Raw genomic sequence first — 19,118 nt, forward strand, 5'->3', positions numbered from 1 at the left:
GCATGACTTCTGTGGGTTCCATAACCCAACTGCAGATTTCTCTCAAGTGCCCCAAGAAATTTCATGGTTGAGTATTTATCAAAGAATAGTTGAATAGTTTTCACTTATGTTAACATGGCACAGTGCCAACAAGAAACATTCTCTCTTTTTCTCTCTTTCTCTCTCTCTCTCTCTCTCTCTCACACACACACACACACACACACACACACACACACACACACACACACTATTGTGCGCAATTAAAGAAATGTGGCGAATTTTACATATTATCCCACTAAATTGAACTCAGTATTGTTTGATATCGCAATGCTGCATGTACAAACTTGTTTAAGAAAGGAACGGAAACTTCCCAGGGCATGTTTTGATAGTATAGAAAAAGAAAAGAAATGAAGGGAGTGAACACTTTGTTTAGAGTAAAATTTAACAATTACAAATAAATCCCTTGGGCCTTCCCGGTGGCACAAAGGGTTAAGACGCAGCCCTATGAAGTTATGTGCACCCACTGCAGTACCGGCTGAGTTTGATCCCCAACCAGGGAGTTGACCCACATGTCGCAGCAGACCTCTCCTGTCTCTCCCGCTGCTCCCCTCAGCAGTGTATTTCAGTCGATCTGCCTGTTCTGTTCCCCACTCTGTCTTTGGTGAATCCTCTCACCACCCGCGCATCTCTGGCCTGTATCCCAGCTCTTGTATGCATAAGTAAATAAATCTTTTAAAAAAACAACAACAAATAAATCCCTGAGGCAATTGAGAATTATATAACACTAACCAGAAACTCTCTGGGCTCATAAATCCTTTTGTAGTCATTCTGACCTTTTCATAAAAGCTCTCAGAGAGCTATCCTCCCCCTTTTCTCACCTCACCTATAAACTAGTGTCAGAGGTATTTTGTTGAAAAGAAACCAACAAACCAAAAGGGGATAAAGCCCAACTTTATGGGCAGCTTATGGGGGCCTCCCTGGAGGCACAAGGGGTTAAGTCTCAGCACTACGAAGCTATCAGCAGCCACTGCAGCACTAGTTGGATCCACCACCAGGGAGCTAACCCACATGGCACAGCAGACCTCTCCTATCTAGCCTGCTGCTCCCCTCAGCAGTCAATCTGCCTGTTCTGCTCCCCACTTTGTCTCCAATGAGTTCTCTCTCCCCACCCCACCCCCACATCACCTCAGGCCTATACCCCAGCTCTTTTATGCATAAATATATAAAATAAATCTTTAAAAATAATTTGCAGCTTAGGGCCTCTACAGGGGACCCTAAACTTCCTGACTTCACAATGGCTAATGTAATCTTTGCAGAATATGCTACAACTTAAATATACAGTACTCTACAAAATGCTAGAAGCAAAATTGGGGCAACAAGCATCACACCAAGCTTTGGTTAGTATTCCTTAGAACAGGGTGATTTTTCACCCTTAAATGCTTGCAACTGAAAACAGCTTTTATGAATAAGAATAAGGTAGCTTCTTACCAGATCAATACCTTGTTTTCAAGGGGCCAGGTTCTCATTCTGTGTAACTATGGAAATCAGATTACACAGGAAAGCAATCTTCCCCAGAGGGAGCTGGTTACAGGTGAACTTTCTAATACTGGTTGTGAAATTGAAATTCTAAATCCAGCTATGTTGATCAAATTCAACACACTCAAGTGGGCACACACATCATTTTAGTAAGTTTTATTTTAGTAAGGGGAAACAAAGCACAAATAATGTGATTGAAAGGTTTATTGACTTCTAAGCATCTGCCACTGAACAAATGTGGAAACGTTCTTTACATCCAGAACTTCTTGTCTATTTGATGTAATATCTTTTTTTTTAATAAAAAAAAAGATTTATTTATTTATGCAAGCACTGGGTACAGTCAGAAGTGCGGGAGGGCGAGAGAATTCACCAGAGCCAGAGTGGGGAACAGAACAGGCAGACCGACAAAATACACTGCTGAGGGGAGCAGCAAGAGGCAGGAGAGGTCTGTCACGCCATGTGGGACCCTCACCGGGTGGCGGGGGATCGAACCTGTGCTGCAGAGGCTGCGGGCAGTTTCGCAGCCCAGCGCTCAACTGCTGCGCTACCAGGGGAGGCCCTGATGTGATATCTTTTAACTACCTCCAAAAGCAGCAATTTGGCAATTGAGAAATTATTATGAGTCAATTGCTATAAATTTTCCTAATATCTACCTTAAATATGTATATTTTTAAAGTTTAAAGTTGTTTCTAAGCATATGAAAATTAACCAGTGTAAAGACTACCAGACTTACTCTTAGCACTTACATTCATTTCCTATGGCTGCCGTCAGTATCACAAACTTAGTGGCTTAAAACAATAGAAATGCGCTATCTTTCAGTTCTGGAGGTAGAAGTTTTACCTGCTGTAACCAAGTTTTCAGTGAAGCTGTCTGTTCTGGAGATTCTAGGAGTCTTTAAGAGCTCTGCATTTCTTCTCTTTCAGTCTCTAAAGAGCTCTGCATTTCTTAGCTGGAGGCCCCCTTTCAACACTAAAGCCAGCAATGGATGCAGAGTCTTTCTCATGCCAAATCATTCTGACCTCCTACTCTGCCTCAGTCTCGCACACTTATTTATTTATGTTTTTATTTTTAAAGATTTATTTATGCATAAAAGAACTGGGGCACAGACCAGAGGGAGGGGTGGTGAGAGGATTCACCAGAGACAGAGTGGGGAGAGAACAGGCAGATTGACTGAAATACACTGCTGAGGGGAGCAGCAGGTGAGACAGGAGAGGTCTGCTGCACCATGTGGGTCACCTCGCTGGCTGGGGTAGGTCAATTCCCTGGGCGGGATGGAACTTGTGCTGCAGTAGCTGTGGATTGCTTCATAGTGCTGGCGCTTAACCTCTTGGGCCATCAGGGAGGCCCCTCAATCTCCCACATTTAAAGGATATTCATAGTTACACTGGATTCCCTCAGAAAATAATCTTATTACCTTAGTGTCAGGTTAGCAAATGTAATTTCATTTGCAACCCTTTTTTCCCCTTGACTTATAACCTAACATACTCACAAGTTCTGAGGATTAGGACATAGACATCTATTGGGCGGATATTCTGACTACCTCGGGAGTCCAACATTTATGTGATTTATCATATCCTCACAAACTCGTTTTTGGAATAACATATTCAATTTAAAATATCTTTGTAGTTTACACTCTGTTTACACTCAACAACCTAACTAGGTTGTTGCCTTCCCCAAAAGATTTGTCAAACTCCTAACCTTTGGTAGGAAAATTTCTGTGGATGCGACTTTATTTGAAAATTGGGTCTTCACAGGTATAGCCAAGTTAAGATGAAATCATTAGGATGGACCTTAATCCCTTATGACAGGTATTCTTTGAAGAACAGGGAAACACCATGTGCTACATATATGTGTAGACAGAACATCACATAGATACACAGGGAGAATGCCATGAGACCACAGAGAGATTGGAGGCTAGAGCTGCAAATCAAGGAATATAATGACTGACTGCCACTGCCACTGGAAGTTAGGAAGAGAAAGGAAATACTCTATATGTTTCATAATAAGCATGCCAACATCTTAATTTTTAACTCTAGCCTCCAGAACTGTGTGATAAGTTACACCTTCATTTGTATTACTTCGCTACTGCAGCTCTAGGCAACTAATACATACTCTTTAATCTACTCACTGACCCTGTGTGGATACTTTCTCATTTATCAGTAGCTATCTCATAATGGGTTCCAAATTATACAAGGCTTTATAAAAATGGAGTCTTACACTAAAGAGGAATTGAAATGACTTCCCACAGTTCTTCAAATTACCCTTGTTTAAACATGTTCAAGTAATTCCTTCACTTTTTGGCAAAATTTTCCACTGCATTGTGAGGGATCTTATAGCTTCCAATTAAGTCAATGTCATCTCTGCTGACTAAATCAATTGCAAATTTAACTGTACTTTTAATATCAGCATTTTTTAAACAATCTCACAATAGGAATTTTCAGATCTTTTTGTAAATATTGAAAAGGTCTATGAAAGGCACAGTTGCAAGAATGGTGAGGAAATATAAAGATGATAAAACACTTTACATGCTCAAATGATCTTATTTTCTGATATACTGAACATCTTTGAAGCATTTTACCCTGAATGGACTTTTTCCAAGAAATGCCCAACCCACATAGGGTGGGTTCTGGCTGTCTGAGGTTTATCTGAGGTGACACGTCCAGTTGCCATAACAGACTGGATTGGAATGAACACCTGATTCTCCTTTCCAGAAATTTGGAACTGAGATGTAGGGTCATTTGATCTATATGTAAAACTATGTGGATAAAAAGCCGGCTACATAAATTAGGAGGTGAGTGCTGCAGGTACAAGGAGAAGCAGAGAAAGTCATTTTTTCTGCAGGGGCCAGAAATACGCAGAGCCCATGTGGCCCCCAAATGAGAATGTGTGGAAGAATGTTTTTCCACAGTTCTTGACAGATTTCTAGTGCCTAGCTAGCCCAATAGATGAGTTAATAATTTTATTTCTTTTTTTTTTCTTTACTTGATGTGAAGAGAAAACAATTCATTTGTAAGTAACAGAATGTTGACAATGGGAAGTTTAACAGCTATTCCACCAACTAGAAAGATACATTCTGGATACACTAACTATGCATAGAGAATAGTTCAACATACCTGAATGAAAAAGGAGTTTTTGAAGGGCAATAAGTGGCATTCAATGCCAGAAAGGTAAGATGGAGTTGCACCATTTGGCGGACATTCTGTTACTGTTGGCAGTTCTGAGCAGCAAAGAGACATGACAATAATAATTGCTAATATTTATTGAATACTAAGTGTCAGGGATAAGCATTTTATGTGAATATTTTTGTTCAATCAATTAAGTACAAATTATGGAAATGATTATTATCCACAATACAAAGAGGGAAATAGGGAATGACAGTGACTTAGCTAATGTCCACACTTAATTCATTCCAGATTTAAGAATTAATTCTTCTAGATTGTGTTGCTTTAAAATCACATTTGTCCTTTAAAAGGACAGCCCTTGCTTAAAATCTTTAGCACAAAATAGAAGAGACAGAAGGTAAAGACACAAACTAAGAAATCTTTCCCTGGGAGACGTTTATGAGAACCATTGTGGGGGCAAGGATGGAATGGAGAAGTGACCCAAAGATTTTCTTTGGCAAGTCTGAAAAGTGACAGCACAAAAGGAAAGGGAAAACAAAAAGTCAAAACCAAACTCAAGGTTTGGAACCTAAAACCTAGAAGGACAGTAATGTTTTGAACAGACATAAGAAAGTGAGAGCTTGGGGGAGAGCAAGTGTGGGAGGGACCTTGTAAAGTCATTCTGGGTTTGAGATGCCAACTTAACTTCTAGGTGGAGTTATCCAACAGGCAGGTGAATGTGTGAGGTGGAAGTTCAGGGGAAAGTTTACATTGGTGATACTGATTTGGGAATCATGTTCATAAAAATTAAGAATTAACTTCATGAAAATGGACTAGATTGCCAAAGGAGGGGCATAATGAGATTATTGAAGCCAGAGACAGAAAAACAGTGACATGAAGGAGTTTTTAGTGAAACCAAATATCCATTGGGAGGCAAAATTAAGAAAATACTCAGTATCCTGAACAACTAAGATACAAGTTCAGGCTTTAAGGAGCCTGGATGATATGTCCCCTCCCCCCCCCATACACACATAGAAACTTACTGGTTGTGGGACCTCCCTGGTGGTGCAGGGGGTTAAGCTGCAGCACTGTGAAGCTATCGGCAGTCACTGCAGCGTTAGTTTGATCCCTGGCCAGGGAGGTGACCCACATGGCACAGCAGACCTCTCCCGTCTCATAAGCTGCTCCTCTCAGCAGTGTATTTCAGTAGATCTGCCTGTTCTGCTTCCCACTCTGTACTACTAATCTGTACTACTAATCAAGGCACGTGTACTACTAATCTGCAGTCATCTTCAACAGAACAACATGCTTTATTTTTACTATATTTTGAAGGGCAAGCATTTGGAGTAACTGAAATTTCTTAATGCAAAAAATTTACACAGGGAAGTAATGATGGTCAGCTAACCCTTTAAATAATAGTTTTTGGGGCCTCCCTCCCTGGTGGTGCAGGTGGTTGAGCGCAGTGCTGTGGAGCTGTCCGCAGCCTCTGCAGTGCCGGTTCGATACCCGCCAGCCTCAGAGCAATCCACATGGTGAGCAGACCTCTCCTGTCTCACCCGCTGCTCCCCTCAGCAGTGTATTTCGTCAGTCTTCCTGCTCTGTCCCCCACTCTGGTGAATCCTCTCACGGACCCCCCCACGCCTCTAGCCTGTACTCTGGTTCTTGTATAAATAAAATAAATCTTTAAAAAAATTAAAAAAAAATAGTTTTTGGCTTCTCATATAAATAATTAAAATATATAAAAGATGCAAAATACTCAAAATATTGGATTTTTCATGAAATAGTTTTCATAGTTATAAACTCAAATAAATATGTACAGTACAGTTTCTAATAATTCTGTGAGGAGCAATTCATATGGATCATTTGGAAGTTAAAAAATAACATTTTGACTTTCATCTTGAAATCTCACTTGAAACACATTTGGCTTATTTTAAGTCCTGGTTTTAGGCATTTGACAGAAAAAGAAAACACAAATTTCTTTTGGTTTATCAGTTCAGCTCTACTCCCCTGCTGTGTTGTGCCAGTTAGAGCTCAGGAGAAATGATTGTTATTTAATGATGCTAAATAATGCACCAAAGCTGCAGACAGTTAAATGTTTGTGAGTGAGCTGTCCCTTTCTATCCTTGAAATAGGGCAAAGCACCAATGAAAGAAATACTACAGTGAAATGGAAATGACAAGACTCAAGCATCCTGAGGTAAAGAAAAGTAAAGGAAGTTCCCTGATTCACGGATTATTTCATGCATAAAATAAGCACTTCTTGGGCCTCCCTGGTGGCGCAGCGGTTGAGCGCTGGGTTGTGAAGCTGCCCGCAGCCTCTGCAGCGCCGGTTTGATCCCCGGCTGCTCCCCGGCCACTGGAGGAGGGTCCCACATGGCGCGCAGACCTCTCCTGCCGCCCGCTGCTCCCCCAGCAGTGTGCTTCGGTCCTTCTGCCTGCTCTGCTCCCCGCTCTGGCTCTGGTGAATTCTCTCACCCTCCCGCGCTTCTGACTGGACCCAGTGCTTGTATAAATAAATAAAATAAATAAATAAAAATAAATCTTTAAAAATAAAAAAAAGCACTTCTTACCAGGAATCAAGTCATTTACCTTGTGTTACTAATTTAAAAGGGTAATAGTATGCTAAAAAGCTACTCTATTGACAGAAACATTACATTAAAGGAAATATTCACTTCATTCATTTTTAGTATTCCTCTATAGATTTAAAAGAATAATTTATACCCTTAAAATATATATATTAACATTTATAAATTGATAGGAACAATAAGCAATCAAAATTACTAAATTTAACCCAAAATTTTAAAAGTGCTCATCAAAACAGATAGTTTCAAATTATGAACTTGTGTTAAAAATTTGATAAAACTTTGACCTCCCTGGTGGTGTACTGGTTAAGTCTCAGTGTTATGCAGCTTAAGTTCAAGCCAGCCAGGGAGCTGACCCACATGGGGCAGCAGACCTCTCCTGTCTCGCCCGCTGCTCCCCTCAGCAGTGTATTTCAGTAGATCTGCCTGCTCTGCTCCCCACTCTGTCTCTGGTGAATCCACTCACACAACTCCCCCCACCCCTGCACCTCTGGCCTGCACCCCAACTCTTGTATGCATAAATAAATAAATCTTTTTTAAAAGTTTGATGAAACACAATTCTGGGGCCTCCCTGGTGGTGCAAGGGGTTAAGCACCACACTATGAAGCAATCTGCTCCCTGCCAGCCAGGGAGCAACCCACAGAGATCTGGCGCAGCAGACCTCTCCTGACTGCCCGCTGCTCCCCTCAGCAGTGTTTTTCGGTCCATCTGCCTGTTCTGTTCCCCACTCTGTCTCTGGTGAATCTTCTTACCCTCTGAATCTCTGGTCTGTATCCCAGCTCTTGTATGCACAAATAAATTAAAAAAAAATTAAAAAAAAAGTTTGATGAAAAACATGTTCTCCTCTACTCTATTTGTGTGATTATAAGTTGATACAATACTATGGAAAGGCAATTTGGCAACACAAACTAAATTAAAGTCACACATTGCTTTGATCTAACAATTCCTTATTGGTAATTTATCCTATAAATATTTACTTGTTAAAATAATCAGATATATGCACAAGAAAGGTCACTGCAGTATATTTATAGTTAAAAAAGGATGGGGGAATAACTTAGTTGCTGTCAATGAAATAATTAAATTACCTGCATTTATAGTGTGGAATAAACTTACATCCATTAAATAAACTTACATCCATTAAAATAATGTTTATGTGGGAAAAAAGCCTAAGTAAATTTTTTTTAAAGATTTATTTTATTTATACAAGAGCCGGGGTACAGGCCAGATGTGCGGGAGGGTGAGAGGATTCATCTGAGACAGAGCGGGGAACAGAACAGGAAGACTGAAATACACTGCTGAAGGGAGCAGCGGGCGAGACAGGAGAGGTCTGCTTACCATGTGGATTGCTCCGAGGCAGGTGGATATCAAACCAGCACTGCAGAGGCTGTGGACACCTTCACAGCACTGCGCTCAACCACCTGTGCTACCAGGGATGCCCCCGCTAAGTAAATTTTTAAGAGAAAACAACAAAGTGGAAAATTTCCCAAATGAGTCTTATGAATCAATTTAAGAAAACAGAGTTCTGATATATACACACAAATGCTTATCTATGCAGAAGGAAATTCTTAATACTAAATGATTCTTTGGATAGATTATGACAAAGCAGCCCAGGTATGGAGGAAGGCTTTTATTTTTAATTTTTTTAAAGATTTATTTATTTATGCATACAAGAATTGGGGTACAGGCCAGAGATGCAGGGGGTGAGAGGATTCACCAGAGAGAGAGTGGGAAACAGAACAGGCATACTGACCAAAGTACACTGCTGAGCCAGCGAGACAGGAGAGGTCTGCCTCACCATGTAGGTAGCTCCCTGGCCAGCCAGGGATCAAACTTGTGCTGCAGAGGCTGTGGATTGCTACAGAGTGCAGTGTGTAACCCCTTGTGCCACCAGGAAGGCCCTATGTTTAATTTTTTAATGATGTATCCTTTTTTTAATCCTTGCTAATTTTTTGAAACTACAGGATTTTCCCCCTCAGGGATGCTCACCAAACTTCTCCCACAACCAGAGCACCCAAAATCCTCCACCATAATCCATTGTGCTCTCCCCCAAGCCCATTTTTCTTTCATTTTCTTAATCATGACAATTTTAATTTTGTGTCTGACAGGTAATAAAATCTCTTCCATGTCTTTGTGGTTTGGTTCTGGGGTTTTGTTTTTTCTCTGTGGTGTACTGTTCCCTTGAGGACTTGCTTGGCCATTTATATTTCTCCCTATTGTTTGCTCTGCTATAGGTAGGACTTTTGTTGTGTGGGGGTTCTTCTCTCCCACTGTTCTGGCCATTTACTGATTGGTAGGCACAGCAGCTGGGGCTTTGTGGGATCTGGAATGGTGCTGTGTTCTTTCGGTAGCTCCTTGGGTGAATTTCTTGTAGACCAGTGCAATGCCACGCAGGGCACATAGCAGGTTTTCTATGATTTGGCAGAATGGGTAAAGGAGAGTCCTGGAGCCCTGGGTGACTTTCTCAGGCTTTTATTGAGATTTTACATGTAGTGTGGCCAACAGGTATACCGCAGGCAAGGGTACTGGGGATACAGAAGGCCGGCAAGTGCCCAAGGGCACCACCCCCCCAGAAGTAAACAACACAGCTTACAACAATGTAACAACTGCAGGTGCCCCATCAGGCAGGGCAATCCTAATGGTGGGAGGGTAGAAAAGCCTGAAAACCATTTACTCTATAGCAGGGCATCAGGACCTGAGTGGGTACGTGGACTGCTATATGGGCCACTGGGAAGATTGCCCTGATGCTCCTTGGAGTATTCTTCATCCCAAGGAGGGCCAGAGGCTAAGTGGGCTATTATTAATTGTAGGCTTTTTTTTTTTTGAAGATTTATTTATGTATATATACAGGCCAGAGGTGTGTGTGTGTGGGGGGGGGGTGTAGGTGAGAGGATTCACCAGAGACAGAGTAGGGAACAGAACAGACAGATCTACTAAAATACACTGGTAAGGGGAGCAGCAGGCAAGACAGTAGAGGTCTGCAGTGCCATATGGGTTGCTCCCTGGCAGGCTGGGGATTGAACTTGTGCTGCAGAGGCTATGGATAGCTTCACAGTGCTGTGCTTAACCCCTTGCACCACCAGGGAGGCCTTGTATGCCTTTCTTTACTGATTGAAATTTTACCCAAATAGGAACTATGTTTATAATTTTGAAATTAAGAACACCTAATCACCAGTTGTAGAGCCTTGTAAATATGGCTTAATTATAGACAACTATGATAAAAGACAAAATGATGACTTCCAAATCAAAATACAGTAAGTAGTAAACCAAAGTTACAGGAGCTTTGAAGAGTGATTTTTTTCTTTATAGGAGGGGGGATTAAGGGAAAACAGAACTAATGAGTTAAATCTACTCTGGTGCAGAGTTTTCAGGCCTCACTCCACCTGAGCAGACTAAGAGGAGTCCTTGTTAGAGTGGAACTCCAGAGAATGAGAATCTGGAGAAAGGAATAATATGAAAACATTTTTGTAAAGATGTGATAGAGGAATGCTTGGTAACTCTGATCCTGGTTCAGTATGTGAATAGAATACTATATACAAATTTGTATTTATCAAATTGTTATTTAGTTGTGCTGTTGTCAGGTTGAATCATATATCTATAGGAATCATGGAAATCGGCACAACTTTTAGAAATTGATCTTCTAAAATGGGAAGAGAGATGTGTATTTTGAAGTTCATCACACTTTGACAGTTTTATATTTTTTAATCCATATGCCACAAAATGATATTTTATGATGGATTTCCAACAAGATAAATGAGCTACAGTGATAAAAACCTAGAAATTTAAGGAAAAAAAGGCACTTTCTTTCTTTGCTTCATTGCATAATTTCTGTGAACCAGCTCAAGGATTCTCTATAGAGACAGTGAATACAACATTTATGCTTCTAGGTTTTATTTTGCTTTATTTTGGTTATTTTTAGCTTGTATAATATATTTTATATTACATATGACAATTGAGGATCTGTTAAAAACATTTTCCTGGAAATGTTTGCTCTTCTCAGTCACTTTTTGGCTTTTTCTCATAAGAAAAGAAATTTCAAATGGCAATACAAATATCCCTCCTAGTTTAATTATATATACCTATATATCTACACATATATGTTTAGATCGCATACATACAAACATACTATCTTTTTTTCTGAAAAGAACTCAAGGACTATAATTAATCCTCTTTTTCTTTTTTGCCATGGGATTTAGTTCACATTTTACTTGTATTTATTTTTCCATTATACACTCAGTGCCATTAATTTAAGCACATTCTGCCCTCCACCCAGGTTCTTGAATGGTTAAGAAAAAAATTTACATTACAGACTTGATATATTAAATAGCAAATAGAATCTAGGTGGTGGTCAAGATTTCCACCTTTAAGATCTGGGGTCGGGGTCTGGTTACTGGGAATCCACTTCCAAGTTGAACTTGTAACCTAGACAGTACATGAGGCTGGAAACGGAAAGCACATTAGTGATTCTCAAACGGTTAGTGGCTTTTCCTAACTGGATTCAGGGATGCTCTCCTCAAACTGAGAAATTAATCCTCTTGAATGTGGCTCCAGTGTTTCTGATACTTTTACATTAATTTCAATATATGGCCAATACCTGCCTCAAGTTTTCAATACTTCATAGGAATCCACTGTTCTTCTCAAGGAAAATGTCTTCTTTGGAAAAATGCGTGTTTTTTTAACCGATCCCATTCGGGCTTTAAACTACGCTCCTTCTTTGTGTCTGTAGGTGCAACAGTGGTTCTCATACTCAGGAGGATTTTCTACTGGACGAACCCTCTACAGATTCCAAGCCTCACCCCTGAGATTCAGGAGGGAGCCGGTCAGGGGACGGCTGCCCAGCCTTTCGGAAAACGGCAGTTTGAGCCTGCAAGACCAAGCATCAGTGAACGTGAGGACGCATCGGTAGAACAGCCCCAGCCAGGTCGGTTTCAGGCGGCCCGGCGCCCAGCGGTGCCCTGGAGAGGCTCCAGCATCTTTCGGCCTGGAGGGCCTGAGCGGTCGCGGCCCCAGAGCCAGGAGCCACAACCGCTCTGGCTTCGTTCTTGGCGCTGGATGGGAAAGCCACAGCTGCAAATGAGGGTGCTAAGGCTTCAGGGCTCTGGCGTTGTTAGTGCGTGGGCGGTGGCGCTGGAGGGACAGAGGACCTGAGCACCAGCACTGCCGCCAGGCGACGGCGAGCCGGGCCGCAGTCTGGGGAGCTGTCTGGACTCTGGCGTGTGGGGAAGTGTACAAAGGCTTAGTGGAGCAGAGCGGAGCCAGCCCCAGCCCTGCTCCAGCCCTGCTCCAGCCCTGCTCTAGCCCTGCTCCAGCCCTGCTCCAGCCCTGCACACCTTCTCGATCGCCTGGGCCCTAGAGAGCAGGGAGAGGAAAAAATAGCTACCCCGAGGCGGCGTGCACGCTCCGCCACCTCCCAACCTTCTCCAGCTGTTGGGGTTCCCGCCCTGGGCTGCGCTCGATCCCTGGGGCTCGGGGTCGTAAGGAATTGCCCCGCCTCAGTCCTGAGCCCAAAGTCGTCAGCAAACCGCACGCTCTCTGTTTCCCTGGCCTGGTCCCCTTACTTTGTTCCCTTCCTGTTTCTAGGCCCTGCTATTTCAAGAATTCTAGGGGGAAAAAAAAAAAAGTGCACCAGCTTGGTGCGGATCTGGGTAGCCTCAGGAACTAGGAGTGAAGCAGCCAGGCACGCGCAGTCCGGATGCAGACATACCAGTTTCCTACCCACAGGATCGCCCCAATTTTATTGATCGCAGTAGCTATTTCTGTCTGCCAGGTTTACTCCGAAATCGAGTCACGTAGGAGTGAAGGTTCATGTGATCATATCACTGCACACTCGCTGTGTCTAAAATGGGCTCCGGCACTCCAGGCGTAGATGCTGAATTCCCCCATACTCGCAAGGAATATCTTGGCCTGGGGCTAATTGTGTTTTTTAATGGCAAAGGGCCTCTGAATCCGCCCGCCCACCCCCCTCCCGCCTCAGTTAAGTGGTGTGTGTGCCTGTGTGTGTGTGTGTGTGTGTAATGATTCCTATGAACTGACAGTTTGGTATTTAAAGAACAAGTGCACTCAACTACAGTAAGTCGTTTGTACTTGTTGATACACCTTTTCCGAGGATAAGAATGAGATTTCTGAGATCATGAAGAAAAGGTAGTTTTGCCCGATGCTCCTTTATTTAGAATCTACACTTTTGTAGAGAATCGATAGATGTTCTACTTAGTTCCTTACTTCAGATTGTTTTAGTATTTTGAGTTGAATTTACACTCATTTTCATGATAGAACACTTTCATATTTTACAATATATATTGCCATTGCCTGCCACTCTTCTACAAAACAGCAAGCTTCCTACAGGTAGATTTTATTCACTAACTCAAGCAATGCCTGACCCTAAGTACTCAAAAAGTAATTATTAAATGACTGATACCATTCACTCCAAAGTCCTTGGCTTTCCCATAGCCTCCAAACATTTCTGTGTGTAGGCCAGAGGGAAGAAAGGACAGGGCTCAAATACACCAAATTAAAGTGAAGGACATCATGCTGAGGGACATTTACAAGACAGTAATAGTGCTCATAGTCAATTTGTTTATCAAGTGTTCTTGGTTTTTTAGGACTTTAATGGGCAGGAGGTGGGAATGATCTATAGTCTCAGACTATTGTTTAAAAAAATCAATATTTGGATACATTTCTCTTTTGATATATTTTACTTCTTCCCCCTTCTATAGATTAGGCATGGTATGGCATTATACTTCAGAGGGAAATGTACTTTGCAAGACTTTGATAACTTCTGTCCTTGGATTTACTAGTATATTTGGTTAATGTCATATTTCTCACTTTTTATATTTTCACAGGTATCCTAAAATAACATAAATTGGAGAAACCTGGTTTGGACTGAGTTGCATATATTAAAATCCATTAGTTGGCTTAACTGTTGCTTTTTCCGTTCTCAATGAGACTAATGTAGTGTCGCTCTTTAGCCTTTGAATGTACTCCCCAATCTCTTCCATGGTAAAGATATGAAGAACCTATTTTGTTAATATGCACTATCAGTACATACATAATATTTTAGCTGGTATTTTTTCCCATAAGGTGTTTGGTTGTGCTCACTCATCTTACATAATGGCACTTTAAAAATATTGCTATCACCGATACATTAAAGAACATTTGTTCTGCACAAAGAAACTATCTAGAACACTTTCTATTAATATTAGAAATCTCTTGAAAAGGATGTGCCACAACATAGGAATCTGTTTCTGTAATCAGTTGTAAGAAAGGCTATTCTCTAATTTTCTACTAACTACATATTCATTTTTTTCCTGAACTATAGAGTTTAAGCACAGGTTTTTGTGTTACCTCTTCTATCATGTTCAAAGGCCAAATATTCATTCCTTCCAGGTTACGAATAAAATGTGGTTCAGAATACCATCTCTTTATGCAGTACCAAGGGAAAACGCTGTTGCTATTTATAATAATTCTCGATAACCTTTTTCTTTTATTTTAGCATCACTTTCCCCTCGGATGTAATTTTGAATGAAGTACTTATTGCTTTTTTCTTCTTGACCTACTTTCAAGAGCTTTTATATTTCTGTAATATGTAGTCCTAAATCATAGTGAAACAGATTAATTGGCTATCACTTATTCTAGAAATGTTTTTGTGGTTTAAAAATCATCGGGTTACAAAGTACACAAATTTCATAGTCTGACATCTTTTCAGCTACGCCTTTCGTGAGTTCGCTCTCTGCTCTGCTCCCATTATTTTTCTTTGTTGCCTTCAATCCCCAAGAGACTGTGTTTCCAGGAGAGAAGCGCTAGTAGAGCAGAAGAGTTGGAGACTCGAGTGGGAAGAGATCTGGTACCTCAGAGGCACTAATCCCTCCTCCCCTGCCCGGTGAGAAGTCAGCCGACGTTGACAGCGCCTAGTCCCGCTTTGGCAGTCAGGCTTGTGGTCCACGGGTGGGATTTACCTCCTCTCTCTCCCCCTGCCTCTGGCCTGCCTCCAGGCCAAAGGCAGAAGCAGCCATTGCCCCAGTCCATCCTGGGTTCTCGCTCACCCGTCCCCTTGGGGAGCCGGGCTCTGCGGCCGCGGCTGACTTCGGGGACTGGGGAAAGTCACGGCGGGATCTGGACGCTCGAGAGGCGGCCCCTCCCCGGGCTTTTCTCCCGTCGCGGCGCCCACGTGACCGAGACTAGGCCTCCGCCAGCCCGCCCCTTTCCCCCGCTGTTGCCCACTTCCCGCTCGGGGTAAGTAAACCGCGGTTTTCCGCACCGCCCCAACCCCGCCCTTCTCCTTTCCCCTTCGCTTCACCTCCCTCGGGCTCCCTCGCTCCATTCTCCCCGCCCCCTCCTTCTCCACACCAGGCCCTTTGTACGTGCTCGGCGGCGTGCGAGCGCGCCCGGCACGTGACCCCGCCGAACGTGGCATTGTGTTATCACGTGACCCAGGTGCGTACGCGACGGAGCGGGGTGTGAAGATGGCGGACGAAGAGGCCGAGCAGGAGAGGTTGAGTCGCGGCGGAGGCGGCTGCGTCGCGGAGCTGCAGCGCTTGGGCGAGCGGCTCCAGGAGCTGGAGCGACAGCTGCGGGAGAGCCGGGGGCCGGCCGTGGACGCGGCCACGGAGTACTGTCAGCAGCTGTGCCAGGTGAGGGCGCCGGAGGTCCCCTCCCCCTTTACCCCGGCTAGACGGGGAAGAGGGCGAGCGAGCGCCTGGCGGCCGAGCCGTGGTGGTCGCTGCCTTGGCATCGTCGGCGCCGTCGCCCAAGCGGGAGCCGGGAGGACCAGGAAGGGGCCTTTGTGTGGCTGCCGTGGTGGCGGTTGTTGTCTGCAGCCCCGGCTGGGGGAAGGGAGTTGTGGTCAGGGCGGAAAATCCCCCTCCCCTTTCCTTCCCCGAACTCGGGTCTGCGCTGTCCCCGCGACTGAGGAAACGCAGACCGCGAGGATGGACCCCGCGCCGCCGCCGGGAGAGGGTAAGGAGGGGTGGAGGCCAGGTACCCTTCCTCCTCTTATTGTGCACTGGGGATCGCCGCGGCCTACCCCCTCCCCACACACACACACCCACACACACCTCTGCGCCTTGTTTCCCACTCCGACGGGCCTTCGCCCCCACCGCTTTGATTCCCTGGCCTCCCCCCTGCTTTTCTCCGTCCCGCCCCCGACCCCGTACTCTGGGCTGTCTCCGGGCCTTTGTTGTTCGAGTTTCGCCTTAGAACTGAAGGGGCCTTTGTTGATGTTCGGAGGAGCAGTGCCCGCCGACCCCTTTAGCTTGAGCGAGACGTTCCTGGGTTGGGGGCGTAGAGGTTGTCCCTTCCTGCCTTTGCTTGATGGGTGCACCGCTTCCTCGGGAAATGTTGCTCTCAGTGAAGAGCGTCGACTATCCCTTTGGGGCGGCTTTTCCAGAGTACGCTTCTCCTTTGCTTCCTCACCCTTGGAGGAGTACGATTTCCTCTGTCCTTTCTCCCTGGTCTCCCCACCCGGTTATTGCTAGGCGCTTTCTCAGTTTGGCCTCCTAGTAAAACGGAGAGGCTGAGGTTTGTGTCGACCTGTGCTCAGGTCAGTTGCAAAGCTTTCCTTTCTGTTCTTGCACAAGGACATCGCTTTCCAGTAACAGCGTTCTGACCAGGATTTGGAATGTTAATAACGCTGTTTGCTTGATAGAAATCGGGGTTTCCGTCAACGATTGGACTTAATTACTAAATACCAGTTACCTGTGAAATTTCAAGGTGCTGCGACGGGCTGTGGTGAAGATTTTGGTTAGAATGTATCGGTCACATTTAGAGTTAATTTGGGAATGTATCGTTGTAGAGAAGTTGTTTCAGAAAGATAATTAACTTAAGGTCGAACAATGGTGGCCCATTTTGTCATTTCAGAGTAGATTACATTTCACTTATGTTTTAATCTCCAAGTTCTGATATGTCTCCTTTATTATAAGATCCAGGGACATTTGATCCCATACCAAAAATTCAGCATTGCTGTATTGTCACTAAATATTTGGTGGTGGTTGGTTCATTATATTTATTTTTTTTAAAAAAGTGTGAGACAAAGTGGTGACTTGTCTAAGAGTATATGCAATATGAAAGATCCTCCACTTAAAGAAACGTTAAGTCTTGGAGATTAAATCTCTATGGCAAAATTGAAGAATCTGTCACCCTTTTGAAACTCTAGTTTTAAAGATTTTTGAAATTTGCCAGTTTCACTGCTCATGCAGTACCCACTCATTCTTAATTACTTTTTTTAGATATTTATTTTAGGCATAAAAATGCTTCAGTAAAGTATTGAAGTTTAGCTTTGCTGAAAACATTTCATATGTGTCCGCTGTAAATATCCTTGGCCAGCAGTATTTATAAGCAGGATTAATAATTCTGGGAAAATGTAATCTTATGCAAGTTGGAATATCTGCAACAAAGTTATCACTAATACAATATTTTTTATATAGAGAACGGCATTTCTTAAAAATCCGTATGAAAGTTGGCCTCCCCGGTGGCGCAGCGGTTGAGCGCTGGGTTGCGAAGCTGCCCGCAGCCTCTGCAGCGCCAGTTCGATCCCCGGCTGCTCCCCGGTCACTGGAGGAGGGTCCCACATGGCGCGCAGACCTCTCCTGCCGCCCGCTGCTCCCCTCAGCAGTGTACTTCGGTCCTTCTGCCTGCTCTGCTCCCCGCTCTGGCTCTGGTGAATTCTCTCACCCTCCCGCGCTTCTGACTGTACCCAGTACTTGTATAAATAAATAAATAAAAATCTTAAAAAAAAAAAAAATCCGTATGAAAGTAATTTCGTGTTTTATTAGGTGATTAGTCTTAACTATAAATGGTTTTTATTGACCCTACATGAACTAGTAATAAAGCAAACACTGATTTGGTGGATTTGAAAAAAAAAATAGATATTTCATGCACTGAAATCCCACAATAATTTAAATGCAGGTGAAGGTGATCTCTAATATTTGAGTAGGTACAAAGTGTATCTGATGTTTAATCCCCTCTACAATGTTTTCTGTAAATATTTTTAAAGTAACTGTTGTAGTCATCTTGTCAAGTGAGAAGCAACTTGAAGTATAATTGTTTCTTTAAAGTTGTATCCTAACCTTTATAACATTTTAATATGAAGTTGAGAAAAGCAGTGGTTAACAATTATAAAATGTATTACAGCAATCTAAAAACTGCTAGGAAAAAAACTAGGAGGTAGAAATTTTGTCTTGGCTTCTAATATTGAGATTTTCATTTACAATTTTCTATTACATGGGATATTCACATATTTCAGGAAACAAAGATGAATAAATATTTCAGTGGCCTTCAGAGTTAATATTTCTTAAGGGTTGGTGTTCAGTATTTGTGTAAACCTCCTTGTTGCATTTATTTTTAAAATGTTTATATTTTGAGTTTTCATCTCAGCGTAAAGTTTCTGGAGAATGTAGTGAAACCTACAAAAATAGAAGTTCTGTATACCTCCTAGTTTATAGTTTTTCTTTTCAAAAGAGGTAGGATATTGACAAATTTCTTGAGTTTTGAGTTGAGTAGAAACTAAACTTTTTCTTATTGGTAACAGAATTGTTTTTGCTTTTTGTATTGGTTATGCCCTGAAATCATGCCTCATTTTTACTTAATTACATGAACATTTGTTTAAAGCTCTAGTGGGAGAAGGGGAAAGTGGTATCCAGGATGTGTATGGGAGTGCCTGTCAAGAATTTTATGATTTTCTAGTATCCTTGAAAGTAAGCTTTAGGGCCTCCCCTGGTGGTGCAGGCAGTTGAGTGCCATGCTGTGAAGCTGCCTGCAACCTCTGCAGCGCCTGTTCTATCCCTGCCGGCCAGGGAGCCTGCCAGAGAGCTACCCACATGGCGCAGCAGACCTCTCCTGTCTTGCCTGCTGCTCCCCTCAGCAGTGTATTTCAGTCAGTCTGCCTGTTCTGTTCCCCGCTGTGTCTGGTGAATCCTTTCACCCTCCCGCAC

The 19,118-nt window shown here is 43.1% G+C and overlaps 1 protein-coding gene across 2 annotated transcripts in view; it reads left to right on the forward strand.

Annotated features, from left to right (window-relative positions):
- Window positions 1-15,618: 15,618 nt before the first annotated feature.
- Window positions 15,619-19,118, forward strand: part of ZNF292 (zinc finger protein 292) — an 85,130-nt gene continuing 81,630 nt past the window's right edge. For both annotated transcript variants that reach the window (XR_008553269.1, XM_037520060.2), the window contains exon 1: window positions 15,619-15,821. Coding sequence is in view for 1 of the 2 variants with exons in the window: in XM_037520060.2 (XP_037375957.1) it covers window positions 15,654-15,821 (168 nt within the window). In the remaining variant the exon portion in view is untranslated. The remainder of the gene's footprint in view (window positions 15,822-19,118) is intronic.

This window comes from Talpa occidentalis, unplaced genomic scaffold, assembly GCF_014898055.3.
Source record: "Talpa occidentalis isolate TD23 unplaced genomic scaffold, MPIMG_talOcc4v2.1 talOcc4.2, whole genome shotgun sequence".
NCBI lineage: Eukaryota > Metazoa > Chordata > Mammalia > Eulipotyphla > Talpidae > Talpa > Talpa occidentalis.